Genomic DNA, 18155 nt, shown 5'->3' on the forward strand with positions numbered 1-18155 from the left:
CGTAGAGAGTATTTATATCATCAAGAAGTCGTTTAAAAGCGCTATCTACCTTATAACGCATTGTACGAGTGTCTCGACTATTTTTGAAAATGATCGATTTATGCTTGAAGAAATGCCCCTTCCAGGTTCTTTGGACATATGCTGCAGATTAATGGCCAGGGACAGGAACCCATCTAGTGTTCTGGAAAGATTTTTTTTTATTCTTGATCTCAAATTTCTGCTAAACTTGTCCTTTTTGGTAAACTTGCAACGGCAGGCATGTTCCAAGTGTCCAATTCTGACAAGTAGGCTACAATTATAAAAAACGGCATTAATTTTCTTTTTTAATTTAGAGATTGAACCAACTTGAAAGTCGTACTGGTCACAAACTGCTCGATAGCAAAACGGTCGAATTTTGCGATACAAGTGCTAATCTAATCCTGAAGATTGAAGACATCGAGGGAACTGACTGGAGGTTGAGAAATCAAGCAGAAGAACAAGTAATTATTTACTATACTTTAATGATTTGTGTCAGATAGGGCATTAATGAAAGCTGATATATTACCTTTTTCGAGAAGGGGGGCTTTGACTGTCTAAATCAAAGCGTATTCCGAGCCATATATATTACAGAACTACAAAAGAAAATGCATCAGAACAATTGAACAAGAAAATAATAAGGACCTAACCACAAATAAACCTATTCTTTCAACTTTAAATCTAACTTTTGTAATATAAGACATAGAAAAATCAGTAGCATTAAAGTTATGAAAAATTCTTTGGTTTCTGAACCTTATAGGTAAAAAAAAATAATCCTTCCAATAACAAAAAAAACTCGTACATCTCAAATATCTTAAATATTAGAATAAATATTAGAATCCGATCAAAAAGTTCGTGGTAGAACTGTTAGTAAAGAGCGACTTAGGTCAATGGTAACCAAAACACTAAAAAAAAAAAATGTTTTGACATCAATAGATACATAGAGAGAATTGGCTTTTTATGTTCATTCTAAATATAAAAGAGTCATTAAATTTAGTGTCACCCATCAAAAGCTACAAGACTTAGAAAACTTGCCAGATTTTTGAAAAAATGGAAAAAAAAAACCAAAAAGTAACCTTAATGGAAATCACACAGATTCAGCATCAGCCAACCATACGGTAGAGGTTTTAAGCTCATATCTACAAAAATGTGGAATTTTGTATTTTTGCAAGAAGAAAATCACAGAGGGGTCTTTATTTGATTGTTTGTTTTTCCCAGGGGTGCTTGTTTGGTATCAGCGATCCTAGAAGACAAAGAAAGGGCTTGTTTGATCGTAAATCAAGATTTCTAACCTCCTTTTCAGTGACCAAAAGTATTGGAGGTTGACTAGCCCTCCCGCCAACTTTGAGATCAAAAGTTTGATATAGCCATTTGATTCAGCATAGTTGAAAGGCCGAATAACTATGGCCTTAGAGATGACACGACCCCCATAGTCCCTAAGGAAAAGGCTGTAAGTTGCACAATTTGGCTTTTTCTCACATATAGCATTTGTTATTGGGAAATATACGGAATTTTCCTTAGTGGTATTTTCTGCATGGTGGGGGGATTTTCCATGGAAAAAACATTTTGTGGGGAGGCTAGTTTTCGGGGAGAAATTTCCAAGGGAATTTTTATCCAGAGGAGGTGGGATTTCTTGCCAGGAATTGGGGAAGGGTCAGAAATAAAATGAAAAGAAGCAAATTTTTTCAACTGAAAGTAAGGAGTAACATTGAAACTTCAAACGATCAGAAATTATTAGGTGTATGAGGGGGTTGCCTCCCTCTCAACCGTCACTCTTTACGCTAAAATTTGTTTTTTTGTCACAATTCTTTGAGAAAAGCTGCTCAAATACATGGCCATTGAATTTTTTTCAGTATATTTTAAAAAGACTTTAAGACTTCAGCATAAAAAGCAAGGGTTGAGGAAGGGGCAGCCCCCCTCATATGCGGAATAATTTCTGTTTGTTTTAGGTTTTAATGTTTCTTCTTACTTTCATTCGAACAGTTTTTTTTTTGTTCAATGAAAAAAAAAATCGAACGTTCGCAGTAAGTCGAATAAAGTTTAGCTAAAGCCCGCAGCTTATGACATAGCATTGCTAGGAAGGACCTACAATTAAGATTGCTGGCTCGGTAATTGGTATTAAGCATTAAAGATTCATATTTCTTAGTCCATAACTTAAGGCCAATTTGCTCAGTATGAACAAGCTAGCCGGAATTAATTAAGCCAACTTTAGAACGGCCAATCTACAGTTAATAAACTAATTAACAATAGTGTGTTTGTATTGAATTAGCACTGTTTTTCCATAATCTATTCTATTTATCTCCGATGCTTCAAAATCTTTTTGTTTACTGTATTCCTTTTTTTTCGTCCGACAACACAGGAACAGACCGAGAGCCCGTTGAGCGGAGGTCTCGACTGAAATATTTGCAAAGTATTCTCTTTTTTGACTGGCTGTGATTATTCTCTTTTTTTCTCTTTGTTTGTTACAAATCAGTCAAACAGTTCGTGGTAACGAACTGCAGTAAGGAGCGACCCGGCTCAATAGTAAACGAAACTCTGAAAAACGGAATTTCGATGCTAAAAGATATATCAAAAGAATCGGATTTTTATACTGATTTTAAATATATAAGTTTCATCAAATTTAGACTTTGTCATCAAAAGTTACGAGCCTGGGAAAATTTGCCTTATTTTGGAAAATAGGGAGTAACACCCCCTAAAAGTCATAGGATCTTAACGAAAATCACACCAGCGCGTTCAGCGTATCAGACAATCCTATAGAAAATATTTCAAGATCTATTCTACAAAAATGTGGAATTTCGTATTTTTTGCCAGAAGACAAATCACGGGTACGTGTTTATTTGTTTGTTTGTTTTTTTTTTTGTTTTTTTTTTCCAGGGGTCATCGTATCGACCAATTGGTCCTAGAGTGTTGCAAGAGGGCTCATTCTCACAGAAATGAAAAGTTCTAGTGCCCTTTTTAAGTGCCCAAAAAATTGGAGGGCACCTAGGCCCCCTCCCACGCTCATTTTTTCCCATAGTCAACGGATCAAAATTTTGAGATAGCCATTTTGTTTCGCATTGTCGAAAACCATAATAACTATGTCTTTGGAGATGAGTTAGCCCCCACAGTCCCTGGGGGAGGGGCTGCAAGTTACAAACTTTGACCAATGCTTACATACAGTAATGGTTACTGGGAAGTGTACCGACGTTATCAGGGGGATTTTTTTTGGTTTGGGTGTGGGGTTCAAAGGAGGGGGCTATATAGGAGGATCTTTCCTTGGAGGAATATTTCATGGGGGAAGAGAAGTTCAATGAAAAGGGCGCAGGATTTTCTAGCATTACTATTAAAAAAAAAAACGAAAATATAAATATGAAAAAGTTTTTTCAATTGAAAGTAAGGGGAAGCATTAAAACTGAAAACAAACAGAGATTATTACGCATATGAGGGATTCTAAAAATACTTTAGCATAAAGAGCGAGGTATTTAGGAGGAGATAAATACTTCGCTCTTTATGCTAAAAAAAAAAATTAAGTAATTTCAACTATTTATTCTACGGCCTTTCTGATTCGGGGGTCATTCTTAAAGAATTGGGACAAAACAAGATTTAGTGTGAAGAGTGAAATATTAACGAGTGGACCAACCCCCTCATATATATATATATATATATATATATATATATATATATATATATATATATATATATATATATATATATCAAAAATATAAGAATATAAAAGTTTGTTACGTAAGTTAATTCTTAAGTTACGTATTTTTTTTTACTAATAAAAACCTTCGTTAAAAATTAAAAGATCTAGTTGCCTTTTTAAGTAACCGATAAATTGGAGGGCAACTAGGCCTCCTTCCCCGCCCCTTATTTCTCAAAATCGTCTGCTCAAAACTAAGAGAAAGCCATTTAGCCAAAAAAAGAATTAATATGCAAATTTTATTTTAATAATTTATGTACGGAGAGCCAAAATCAGACATGCATTAATTCAAAAACTTTCACAAATTAAATAAAAAAGAACAAGTTTTTTGAAATGAAAGTAAGGAGCGACATTAAAACTTAAAACGAACAGAAATTACTCCGTATATGAAAGGGGCTTTTCCTCCTCGACACCCCGCTCCTTGCCCCGCTTCTCGCAACTCTACTTTTTAAAACAATAAAAAACTTTAGCGTAAAGAGCGGTGTGTCGAGGAGGAAAAGCCCCTTTCATATACGGAGTAATTTCTGTTCGTTTTAAGTTTTAATGTCGCTCCTTACTTTCATTTCAAAAAACTTGTTTTTTTTATTTAATTACAGGAAGGAACTTATATTGCGAAGTAGAATACAGTATGCAGCATGCATTACCACACAAATGGCTTGCAATTCATATCCTAGTTTACAGGGTCGTATCAAGGATTTTTTTTGGGGGGGGAGCTCAAGCCCCCTAGCCCCCCGAATACAGCCTTACCTGTTTATATCAAAGGACTTATGAGTTTATTGTATGCTGTTGTGAGACTAGTTCTACAATATAGTAGCTAAAAGGCAAAATACACATATTCTCTATTCCAAAACTGGCCCTGATGCATGAGGATCCGAGTCTGCTTTCAAAGTTTCAGTCATTTCATGATCTTTCCCATGTTTATGTTCTAGTCGATTGTTTCTTTTTTTTACATTTTTTTCTTTTCTTGTAATTCATTGCTCCGCTTTTTTCTTGTTGTTTATAATGGGTTAAAAATAAACTATTATTATTAAAGCTGATATGTTGGAGTTCTGAAGCTATCAAATACAAATATATTGCTCTAATTTGAATATGAGTATGCAATGAACACACACAATGCAATATGCGTGTTTCGTAAGTGTCTTTTGAGTTCTGCTACAATCAAACAGTTCGTGGTGTGGAATCCACTTGGAGTGGATTGGGTAACGCTCCACCCGCTCAATATCATTGGATGTCGTCAGCCTTTAGGAAGCCAAATCATCGGATCGGATGGCTTTTGAGGTGTGCAAGAATACTGAAGTGAGAAATCTGTGTAATGAGTGAAAGGGTGTTCAACCGCAATTATGTTTTAATCAAAATGATCGAAAAGCTTAAAGGACTTGACTCTAGGGTTAAAGTAATGCGTAAAGCCGCATAGTACTAAATGATCAAATAGTTTACTTTAGGACATACCACTACTACTAACATCTCACTGTCGGACTATTCCGACTGAGGCCAAAATAGTTACGCAAGCTCTCCTTGACTCTAATTTGTTCAAAGGTTTATTCTTCCCCTTTCTATATAGTTTCAGTTCCCTTCAAATTCTTTCGTATGACCTATTCTTATCCCATTCAGGGACGACCTGCTTCTCGATTTGCCCAAGATGGATGGCCAAAAAGCACAATCCTTCTCAATCTGCAGGCTTAATACATTCATTTTAGTACAAAGATAGTCATGTAGTATCTTCTTGAAATGCGAATCATGCAAGGATTTTTAGTTCGTATAATCAGAGAGCCTCAAATGGCCATTTGACCTTCCTGAGTAGGGTTGTATCATGGCCATTTTATCCTGAAGTACACCCAAAAATTTTTAGGGAGGTATCAAACTTATTGGAAAAGAGGATTCAGTTGGAAAAGACTACGATAGAAAAGTGTTATCGCTGCTTTAGTAATAACAAAAAATAAAGCAAATATTTTATACGGTTTTAAATTTTGGAACGAAGAATTGAATAGCTCCTTGGCAACTCTGCCAAGATTTGCCAAGAGTAATAGTAGGTTTGAATAAATTAAAGTTTCAAACTCTGCAGCTTAATTCGTTTCGCGATTAGGATACATCGATCACTTGTTTATTTTTGACCGGATTGAGCTATTTTTAGTATCAAATATATGCTTGAATAGTTAGGTCAATAAGAAAACTGAAATATTTTTTAGTTTTCAATGTTATTAGCTGAACATCTTCAAATTCTTATAGCTCATTTACTAATCATTCCTTCTGTTTTCGTAGGACGTTGAGTTTAGTAGATTATGGTGCTTGAGGCATCCCATAAGCTGGATCGTAGACTTTGAGAGAGCAAGCAACCTGGCCACCACAGTGTCTTGCACCATTTCTGCAAAGCAAATTGGTAGTGCAAAAACTCAATGTCGAATAAATATTGGAGAATGCAGGAAAATGGTAAGAGCCCTTTTTTGCTTGACAATCACATTGTCAAAGTGACAATCGGATCGCCAAATGACCGAATCAGATTGCTGATTGCCGAATTTTATTTTGCTTGATAATGTGACAATCAGATTATCCTTTGCAATTGTGAAACTGACTATTTTGTTTCTAGTCCAGGTTGTTGATTTTAAACTATGAGTTCAAAGATATAACATCTGAAAAAATATACTTGTGTTACTGTCTGATATTGTGGATTGCTTTTGCTTTTTTTTAGTGATTATTGCCTATAAACCATATAAACCAATAGTTTATATCATAAATTGTTGTATTTAGACGTTATTAATCTTATCACTTAGATTTTTCACCATTAACAAATTTTGTCAAAACACAATTTCTTATTGTATTTACTATTTCGATTGCCTCTGTTCTATGGCAATACTTATTTTTAGACTTTTGTTTTTATAAGCCTAACTTTCTTTGGATAGATATTTCGCTTGTCAGTTTTAATCTGTCAATCTAAAGTCAGAAACTGGATTGTCAAGCGAAAAGGCCTAATACTTTTTGGGATTGCAGTGATCTTGAGCTGTCAAAATTGGATCAATCATTGGATCAAAATCAGAAACACTACGCTCAAATTGTTTACCAACGGATTATCGGAGGTCCTCCAAAGAACAGAATCATTTTAAGAAAATTTCTCATGCACAAAAACAACACTCTGGACTCTGATTGGCTCCCGTAACCAGGAACGTGATTTGGGAAAAAAAGAGACAAAAAAAAGATAGCAATATAATGATAATAATATGGTAAATAATATAAACAAAACGTGTTAAAAGTATTTTGTTTTGATTTTTAGATGTTTTGTCCTATTCTCATTTCGTCGAGCCAAATTGAACCATCATTTTAAGAATTCACCTTTGATCTTTACTTTTTTCCTATTCTCTTATGTTTTAGGCAAGATTGGCTCATTTACTTTGTTTTTATCTTCGACGTTTTACTTTTTTATTGTAAATTGGAATTATCCTGTTCTGATAGAGTCGATTATTTCTCAACGAAATCACTTTTCTCCTTTTTATTTTTGTAGAAATAAATTATATTGCGTATTTAGTTTGTAAGTAAGTCACTATAGTTATATGCAATCTTTAGAATAAGTTTTCGATTTTTTTACTTTTATATGCATTTGCACACACATGGAAAAAATCTCCCGAACAATAAGACAATTTACTTCTTTTGTTTTAACGTATTAATCGAGTTTTTTTTACTTTTCTATTTAATTCTACTTTAGTCGTACTTTTTCTTCTGCAGAGTTTTTCCTTTTTTTGGTTTACGTATTTTTTGTAATAATATTAAACCTTTACAGATACTCCAAAACTAAGTAATGGCAGTTGTTCGCACCTTAGATTAATGACAACTTAATTCCAAGTCAAATCTGCGTGTATTTTTCTTAATCTGTAAAGAGAAATTGCACAAAATATAAATAAGACAATACGACGCGTACAAAATTGTGCATGTTATTTGCAATTGCTGAAGCACATTCATATGTTTTTTGTTTTGTTTTTTAATGCCTAGAATTCTTGCAACAGTTTTTCCCAGATAAAACAGCAAACAACTTCACCTCATTTTGAGATGCGGTATCCCCTTCCTTGTAATTGTTTGCAATATCCTATCTATCAATAATTTGGTTTGGCTTTCTTATTTATATTTAAGAAAATAAACGTCACTCTTTGTCCTCTCCTATGAAGCTACGGCTTCCGTTAAATCCACACTCACAACCCCTTTCCATCCCATTCGGGGACAACCTGTTTTTGTTTGGACCCAAATGGATGGCCTAAAAATATAGTTTTTGATAATCTTTGACCCTTTGTTTGTAAAACGTTACCTAGACATCTTAACCTTTCTTTCGCTATAGCCCTAGTAATTAGGACCAAACCACGTTTTTTTTACATCTTATTGTTGAGTACACGATCTGTGGAACGAATACTTAAAACTATCATTCTGGAAAAAACTTCTGACACTTCCTCTGGAAAAAATCGAGTATATCTACCTCAATCTCTCGGAGCACTAACATCTCAAAGCCATTTCTGCTGCCATTACCATGGCTTCTAGTATCCTAAGTTCAGCTCAGAAATGTACCTTTCAATTCTTCCAGGCCCTTTTCAACTTCCACAAAAAACACCTTGCCCCTTGGCTGTTCTACTTTTACATCTCAATTGTATTCACCTTCTTTACTAATGATATTACCCAGGTATGTAAAGATATCCACTTGGTTGGTTTTCTCGATGCCTAACATTATCTTTTTTAACATTATTCATTTGCCCAAGACGGAAGAACGCAAGTCACACAGCGTCTGAAAATCGGTTTGAAAATAAAACCCCTCATGTTGTTCTGTATCGCAGAGACGAATTTTGCATCGTAAAATGGAGAGGATACAGGAGATTAGCCATTATTCGCGCACATAAAACATTACAGTACTTTTAGTGGTAAGGCCACCTGACATAAAGATCGTTTTTCGCGAGCTGGATAGGGAAGCCGGCTTAGCTTTCCATCTCGTATCCGTGACTAGCGAAGAGCTGCTAAACTGAATTTCGTGGGGAGACAAGAATTGACTAAACTTGGAAAGTGAATCCTGGCTGCTAGTGGAAAATGTTCCTGGCTATTCGTTTTTAGCACCAAATTCAAATTATTACACTCATGACTTCAAAACAGCCTTCAAATTTCACTGTGTTCCTTATTTTGGAAATAAAAAAACTTCATGAATGAACAATATTTTTGAAAGCCTTGCAAAATCGAAGCGAGGCCTAATTTCAAATATATTGCATTTTAGTCGATATTCGTGAGAATTTTGACACATGGATCTGTATCCGATGAAGAATCCAGAAAGGATGTTAGCAATTTGCATTTTTTTTTACTATGAAGACATGACTCGTCATAAAAACCCCTATAATTGTTTATACTACATGTCTACATACCAAAATGAGGCTCAACAAATGAAAATTCTCTTTAAAAAGTTTAGTAATCTCAAGTTGCATTACCTATAAATTACGAAAATATGAATGTCCTTTCGTTTTTGATACGACGAGTTTTGTCAAGTTCAGAAATTTGAACCTAGCAACCGGGACTTTCTATCTTGTATTTTTTAAATGTTTTAAGTCATTTCTAATTATCAATTTACTGTTATGAATTAATTTGTTTTTATTTTATTAATTTTGTCTATAGTGAAAAAAGAAATTACCAATGCAACAGCACAAACACAGAAACAAACACACACCACAAAACCAGAGACAAAAATATAAACTATAAAACATAATAAATATTAATTAATGAATATAATAAATAATGAATATCATATAAAATTAAAAAAGTAGTTTCCTAATATTGGGGCTGATTCTGAAGGTGCCAGTTGAAATAGTTTAGTGAAAGAATCCACAGTTAAATCAATATCTTTGCAATTTTTATGACGAAGTAAATACCCTTGATTAATTCTATCCAATAAAACATTACTGAACATATTCCACTTATTTTTCTTAAAATTATACCTTGGAGTATTATTAACTAATTTTTGATCAGAATCAAACACTAGACTACACATTATTCAATTGTGATCTTGTAAAAGCTCATTTTGTCCTATTTTTAATTTTTGCTCTTTGCAGACTATGGAACTAGAATGCTATAAACTTCTTAATAAAAAAAAAAGACTAGAATCCGTTCATTTTGATTCTTTCTATCTATTAATAAAAGCAATTGAGGAAAAAGAGTTGACTAATCGTGTCCCATATTTCTTTTCAAGTTAGATTGACTTTCCATCCCCCTTTCAAAGACATATACCACAGTTAATGATGGGTTCCCTTAATTCTCTGTCACGGGCAGACATTTTTTGATGATCGAATTTCGATTCTGTGTGGTTAAATATCAAAAGGATGTTTCCAGTTTGATACTTTTCTTTGTGATAAATTAAATTGACACGACTCCTTGGAAATTTTTCAGGATAGAAATCTGAATTTGATTATTTCTAAATTGAAGAACTTCTAGTATTCTAAACAGAAATGAGTGATGTTTAGCTTCTTTGTCAATAGTTTATAATTCCTTTTTATTATAATGTCTGATATATTGCAGAAATTCATTTATTTTTGAGAGCTGTTTGAAAAATTATTTTAAGAAAAGCAATCACTTGTTTGTCGATATAGAACGTATTCTACAATGAAATGAAATTTATTATAAGAAATGAATATTTCACTGTCTCCTAATCAATCCATTGTGATTTACATTTTAGATCAGTTACATTTTAGTTAAAGAGCAACGTGATTTAAACAACAATCCAATTTTGTAAATTAGATCGCTGTATTATTTTAGGGAGGAAAAGAATATTGACCAGGTTTGCTATGAAGCAGCTGTCTAAAAGGGGGGTTGATTATTTTTTGTTTGATATTTGGTGCTTTAGATATTTGGTTCTTTCTATATCGGCCGCCAGTTGTAAGGGACACTAGCCTAACCCTCTTTACTATAGAAAGGAAATCTAAAAAGGATAAAAAGGAAAACTAAAAATCTAAAAAGAATTTCCATATTTCACGTTTCTTGGATGTTCATATCTTGTGCTTGTATCCATATTGCGCAAAATTTGCAATAATAGCGTGATTTTCTCTTAAACGTGAAAGAGCTGCAATTTCACGTGAAAACGGGAAAGTTTTATCGGGTATGTTGCAAATCTTCATATACGATTGAAATTCCATTTGTCTTTTAAGTTGTACTGAATCCAGCTTGCAAGATAAAAATTTGTTGTGTCTCCTACACTTATGCCACTTTAAAAGTGACAACTCTATTTGATTCTTAGGTGAATTGTCATCAAATCCGAGTTTTACCAGATATATTTTTTAGATTGGGATGAGCTCACCTCCCTGCAGGTATTCGCCACAGGAGTCAATTGCCACAACAACGACCAACGGAACTTCAACTGCCTTACATTCATTTCCACTACAAATGCATTTCAGGTAGCTAACTCTTATTCCTGCTATTTTTGTGCTTTAAGTATCTTCTAATAATGGGTCGACCAGGCCGCTCTGGATCGACCATCATGACAGTACTTTGTTCTTTTTATAAAAATGGAATATTAAATAATAAAATAACAATTTTTGGAGAAGTATACAAAATTTTATTGAAAGTAATATAAAACAAGAGCTAAGAGCTCATATGGCACTTGTGTCGAGGCCGGAAGACCCAAGAGCTCATATGGTATGAGCTATAGCAAAATTCTAAGAATCAGTAGATTGATTTAAAAGGAAAATCAGAGGCTTAATGCTGATCGGGATTTAAAATGAGAGCTCTGAGTCACGGGGTCCTTCTAAATATCAACATTCATTAAGATCCGATCACCCACTCGTAAGTTATAAATACCTCATTTTTTCTAATTTTTCCTCTCCTTTCAGCCCCCCAGATGGTCGAATCAGAGAAAACGACTTTATCAAGTCAATTTGTGCAGCTCCCTGACAAGCCTACCAATTTTCATCGTCCTGGCACGTCCAGAAGCACCAAACTCACCAAAGCACTAAACCCCACCCCTAACTCCCCCAAAGAGAGAGAATCCAGTACGGCCACGCCAATCACGTATCTACGACATTTGCTTATTCTACCCACCAAGCCTCATCCCAATTCCTCCACTCTAAGCGTTTTCCAAGATGTCCGATTTCCCCTTCCAACTCTCCCCAGTATCAACAGATCTGGTCGGGGTTTAAAATAAGAGCTCTGAGATATGAGTTCCTTCTAAATATCAAATTTCATTAAGATCCGGTAGCCCGTTCTTAAGTTAAAAATACCTTAATTTCCAAATTAACAACCCCCCCCCCCCAGCTCCTCCAAAGATAACGGATCCGTTCCAATTATGTGAATCAGGTATCTAGAACTTGTGCTTATTCTTTCTATCAAGTTTCATCCAGATCTCTACACTCTAAGCGCTTTCCAAGATTTCTGTTTCCCCCTCCAACCCCCTTTGTCCCCGGATCCCATTCGAGTTGAAAATGGAGCATCTGAGACATAAGATCCTGCTATATATCAAGTTTCATTAAGATCCGATCACTTATTCAATAAAATAAAGATACCCCAATTTTCACGTTTTCCAACAATACTGACTTCCCCCTCCAACTCCCCCCAATGTCAGGGGATCTGGTCGGGATTTGAAATAAGAGCTCTGAGACACGATATCCTTCTAAATATCAAAGTTCATTAGATCTGATCACCCGTTCGTACGTTAAAAATACACCATTTTTTTAATTTTTCAGAATTAATCCCCCCACTATCCCAAAGAAAGCGGATCCGTTCCGGTTATGTCATTCACGTTTCTAGGACTTGTGCTTATTTTTCCCACCAAGTGTCATCCCGATCCCTTTACTTTAAGCGTTTTCCAAGATTTTAGGTTTCCCCTCCAACTCTCCCCGATGTCACCAGATCTGGTCAGGATTTAAAATAATAGCTCTGATACATGATATCCTTCCAAACATCAAATTTCATTAAGATCCCATCACCCGTTCGTAAGTTAAAAATACTTCATTTTTTCTATTTTTTCCGAATTATTTGGCCCACCACTCCCCTTCAGATGGTCAAATCGGGAAAAGTCGGTCCTTGATACGCCTGCCAAATTTCATCGTCCTAGCTTACCTGGAAGTGCCTAAAGTAGCAAAACTGGGACAGGCCGACAGAATTCGCGATCGCTATATGTCACTTGGTTAATACCAAGTGCCATAAATACGGTCTTAAAAATATTGAGTATATTGGGTACTAAAAAAAAGGCAAAAATTAAAATTAAAATGGCTGACAACCAACGTTGTCAACTGACAGACCGATAAAAGTCAAAAATAAAAAAATGATAATCAAAGCTAGGATCATGAATGAGTCTTGCTTGAATCGTTCAATTGAGCTCGTGAATTGTCCGCCAATTACAATAGCTACAAAAATTAATAAATCAGTTGCCATAATTTTTAACTCATTTTTCTCATCTCACTGACTTTTTTGTACCTTTTTTGTCGTTTTTTGTTTGATACATAAATTTCTGAGCCATTTTTCGACCACTTTCGAACGTTCAATTACTTCCAAATTTTATCAGTATATGCACTTCCAATGACGTTAAGATAATGCAATGTCAAATTTTCCCCCTCTTGTATGCTCCCCATTGTAAAAATAAAACGACGTAAACGGGTGATTGGGTATAGCAAAAAGTATAAACAAACACTATTTAACAAAATTTAATAGCGCAGCGGTAAGAGCACTTGCCTACGACCGTGTCTTAGAGAAGATTGAAAGTCAAAATTAATAAATACAATTTGTTTAGCTCGTTTTAAAATGGACTAGAAGTAGAGAATAAATTTATTCTGGATGATCTATGACTGAAAAAGAGGGGCGCAAAACGGATTAGGCTTTACATAACTTGATCTTTTTCGTTTTCCTTAACTCATCGACTTTTTTCCTTGTTACATTTATAACTTAGATCAATTTAATAGCTCTGTTATGTTCAGTAATTAAAACTTGGATTTAATTGTTTTCAACCATATTTCAATTCCAAAATGCTCTAAGTAATAAATACAGCCCATTATTTTCGTAAAACAGCTTTAATATTTTCGCTTATGTTGTGCTATTGATTAAGAAATGTTTATTTCTAATAAGATTGTTCTACTACTACTACTACTACTACTACTATTACAAATTTTCAATTATACTCAAGAAAATACAAGATTAACATAGCTTGTAGATGTTAATATTTCCTATAAGTGTAGAAAGAGTGTAAAAACAATGTGCTAAATCATTTCTTAAAGACATTCACATGGGATTTGGGTGGCCTGTAGCCATTTGTGGCTTTGGACCTGGACCATGTCACCTTGGACCTGGATGCTCTCCCAGGATTTGTGTCAAATTACTAGCACTTTTACGTTTTGTGGCAGGATGTGGGGTATGTGTGTTTGTAGGCTTTCTCTGAATGCACAGCGACAAAAAGATTGTTTCCGTTCTTGAAATGAAATCTTTTTTATCTTTTCGTGGAAAAATGCTTTTACTAAATATCTAGCTACGTGATTGTTTTGATCATTTAGTATGTTACTTTTTAAATTAGGACTTTTTCCTAGTTTATTTACATATACCTATAATAAGAAAAAGGTCAAAAACCAGTTTTTATGTTTATTTTATTATTCTGTTAGAAGCGACTTTTTCATATAATTACCCTTGAATTTTGTTTCTGTTGGCCAAAAACCGCTGTCCTTCTGCTTCCTTTTATAGGAAAATTAAATTTTCAAAATCTCAAACTAGCCAATTAAAAAAAGGCTGCTAATTTGGATCACAGGTGTTCGTCAAACATTCTCCTGATGTTTTTTAATTGCTAAAATAAAATAAGCCTCAATTTTCTGTTAATTTCCATGAAACCTCAGAAGTAGTTTGTCTTGCAAAACCTTGTTCTTCTATTTGTAACCCAGTACCTGTTTTTTAGAAACTCTACGGACAACTGATTTAATTAGGGAAGTATGTTTTCTTCTGTTTTTTACTTCATTGATTTGCTGCTTCACAAGCTGATTCTCTTGTTATTGTGGATTCATGATTTTAAAAATCTCAATGGGCGCTGAGGTAGGCCAAACGACAACATTAAAAATAATTTTTAGTGTACGCTACAGAAAATTTAACTCCAAAAATCTATTTCAACAGAAAAATGGAAAAAAGGTTTTAGCTCATCATTCATCTCGGTATTTTTTTTATATCTAGCAAAATATTAATTTGCCGCCTTAGACTCTCATGTTCTTTCTAACAAAATTTAGTTGGCGTTTAAAGACAAGGATACTAAATATCCCATGGGATGTTGATAAGTTCTGAAGTCATCGTACCAACTGAAACCTACACTAAATGCAAAAACTGGATAATTTCATCAAATTTTTGCATGAATGATTCTGAAAAAATGGTCCTGGATAGCTGACCCCACCCCCTTGGACCACTTACCTCGTATATCTGTTTTTGTTTTTCTTCTTAACTATAAGTCAAATACCATTTTTTTGTGAACTGATTTTGTTAATATAGCCAATTGCTCAATATTTCTATAATGGCATCTGTTGCCTGTATATTCAGTTGAAGTTAAATTTAGCTTAGAACTGAAGCCACGTTCCAGCTTTATTTCAGCTTTTTGTCATTTCCTAACATTTCTATTGTAAAGTTTCCAGTTGCCAAGAACAAGTTTTTCTTCCTCTTCTTCAATAAAAAGAGCACTTCTAAGAGCCGGGGTTTTCAAGATAAGTTGTTACCGCTCCTAGATGATGTAAAAGGAAAATGAGCACAAAAAGTGAACAGAGAAGTTTCCCTTACAGGGCAGCGATGTAATACCAAACAGGCTCTCTCTTTGATTGGATGAAGCAGGTGCACATCCGTTTGGAAATCCAAGGAGTAGTTATTCCGGAAATAATTTTTTGTCTTGTCTGCAAATCTCTCTTGGAAAAGGGACCGTATTCCTTAAGGAAGCAATTAGTGCGCTGTCTTCTTCTTCTTCCAAAACTGGTAATAAAATATATCCTCAGTGGAAACAGTAAAAATGAGACCAGTATCTTCTTGATTATTTTTTTCCCTAATCATCCCTTTCAACGTATCACCGTGCTCAAAATGAAAGTACGTATCTCACATTTTCTTGATGTTGTAAAGGAATATAATAATTTAGCCCTTTTTGAAGAGAGGTTTCTGTTCTTAATAAGGTTTAAATACACCTTTTTGATTTCGGAATGCAATATATTAGGAGGTTAAGGCTATTTCCAGATCTAGTCTTAACAGTTATTTTTAGGATTCATATTAAGTAAGGTTATTAGAATAACAGTTCTTTTTATTTAAATTTTAAAGAAAACCTGTAAAATGACTAAGCACTGGGAATTCTCCTCTAAGTTTATCGAAGTAAATATTACTTTACGACTCTGCCCAGTGATTAGGGACCCCATAGACTTGGAGGACTCTGAGGAGCGCAATAATTCATTTTCTTAAGCAATCTTAAATGCATTATTTCATTTTTGGTTTTGGCAATGACGATGTGCTAATAAAAATTACTATGGGGAAAATGTTAAATGTTTTGAAGAGTCCACACAGGGCCGTATCGAGTATTTTTCAGGCAGGGGGCTACTAAAGGAAAATTACAAAGTTAAAAAACTTCAAAAAACGCATAAAAATTTGTCTATTCTCATTTTTGTGACGTTTTCGCGAGTCGGACAAACATTTCGGGGGGGATCAAACCCCCTAAACCCCCTGGATATGGCCTTGAGTCCACATACGCCTTGGGTACAGTCTTCTTCTCTTCATCTGAACCTGAAAACTTCCGCCGAAGATTTGGATACTGCGGAAGAAACCAAATAAAGTATAGATCGTCCGATTAAAATGTTGTAATAATATGTTTGTTTGTTTATATCGGCTTCATGCATTATTCATATTTCTGTAGTTGTTGTTTCTTTTTTATCTTTAGTCGAATCTGTCCTGAGATCCATTTAGTGATCAAACTATTTTTGCATAATATATTGAAGAAGCAAAGAAAGAAGGCTTGCTCGAGTCATACTGCTTCGAGTTCTTCAGTGTATTAAATACAAAACAAAGAAGCAGAGATAGACATGATACAGTATTATATATACAATGATACATACACATACATGATACATATACAATTTTAAAAACGTCGTATGTTTAGAACACTTAGCTAACTCTCCATCATAAATAAATTAAGAGAGCCCTGAAAGGTCATGGCTTGAAAATATATTAACTATGTTAATTAAAAGTTCTTGTGCCATTTTTAGTTGAGCCTGGCATTTAACTTAAACTCGGCATGCTTCGGTGAATTGGTCCAAGTACTGTAATTATGTTTGGAAACTTGTCACCGAAAAAAGGGAAAAAACGCATGTAACTCATAAACGAAACACTAATAAAGACTCAAATAAGGACAAAACACACTAATCAAAATAATAAGATTGGTACCAGCATCGTAGTTTGTTTCACGAAAGAACCTAACTTCACTTATTGAGTGTGTTCTGAATAAAACACAAGTACCAATAGTTTATTAGTTTGAAGCATGTCAGGGTTTTACTCCAGAAATTAACTAGTTGGAAGCGTGCTTGTAAGAATTTATAAACATTTTCTTGAATGAGCAATATAGAGGGAAGGCGGAAGAGGTACTGAAGTGAAAGGCTTCGATGAAAACAGCCGTTGAAACGTAGCTTAGGCCTATGTGTAAGAAAAGTTCACCAGAAAAGCCCGAATCGATCTGAGATCTGAAATACTTGTCTGTTTTCACCTTTCTTTTTACTTCTCAAGTTGACTAAAATTCTCTGATTTCGTTAATCTCACTCGCAGAAATAATACCTCCAGCTGCCCTAAAAATTGGTCTTTTCATTATGGTTAAAAACACTAACATTAATTTGTCCTCCCCACCTCCTTCCCTGTGAAATTTTTATCAAGTTAAATATTGAAATAAGTTACTCGATCAAGTTTCTAGTTCTTGTTGCTAAAATGAGGAATAAGAGATCTTTTTTCAAAGTCAAACAGTTCGTGGTAACGAATTGTAATAAGGGGCGACCCGGCTCAATAGTAACCAAAACTCTAAAAAACGGAATTTTGATACCAATAGTTACATCAAAAGAATCGTATTTTAATGCTGATTTTAAATATGTAAGTTTCATCAAGTTGAGTTTTACCCATCAAAACTTACGAGCCTGAGAATAGTTGCCTTATTTTAGAAAATAGGGGCAAACACTACCTAAAAGTCATAGAATCTTAACGAAAATCACATCATCAGATTTAGCTTATCAGAGAAACCTACTGTAGAAATTTCAAGCTCTATCTACAAAAATGTGGAATTTTGTAATTTTTTTTTTTGCCTGAAGACAGATCACGGATGCGTTTTTTTTTTTTTTTTTTTTTTTTTTTTTTTTTTTTTTTTTTTTTCTTCAGGGGTGATCGTGTCGATCCAGTTGTCCTAGAATTTTTCAAGAGGGCTCATTCTAACGTAAATGAAAAGTTCTAGTGCCCCTTTTAAATGACCAAAAATTGGAGGGCACCTAGGCCCCCTCCC

At 34.4% G+C, this 18155-nt stretch overlaps 1 protein-coding gene across 4 annotated transcripts in view; it reads left to right on the forward strand.

Moving 5' to 3' along the window:
- The window catches only part of LOC136036139 (netrin receptor UNC5C-like), a 216043-nt gene that overhangs the window by 160757 nt on the left and 37131 nt on the right, over positions 1–18155 (forward strand). For all 4 annotated transcript variants that reach the window (XM_065718169.1, XM_065718171.1, XM_065718170.1 and 1 more), the window contains 3 exons: positions 333–479; positions 5957–6124; positions 10979–11091. In XM_065718169.1, the coding sequence (XP_065574241.1) occupies positions 333–479; positions 5957–6124; positions 10979–11091 (428 nt within the window). The remainder of the gene's footprint in view (positions 1–332; positions 480–5956; positions 6125–10978; positions 11092–18155) is intronic.

This window comes from Artemia franciscana, chromosome 15, assembly GCF_032884065.1.
Source record: "Artemia franciscana chromosome 15, ASM3288406v1, whole genome shotgun sequence".
In the NCBI taxonomy this organism is placed as follows: Eukaryota; Metazoa; Arthropoda; class Branchiopoda; order Anostraca; family Artemiidae; genus Artemia; species Artemia franciscana.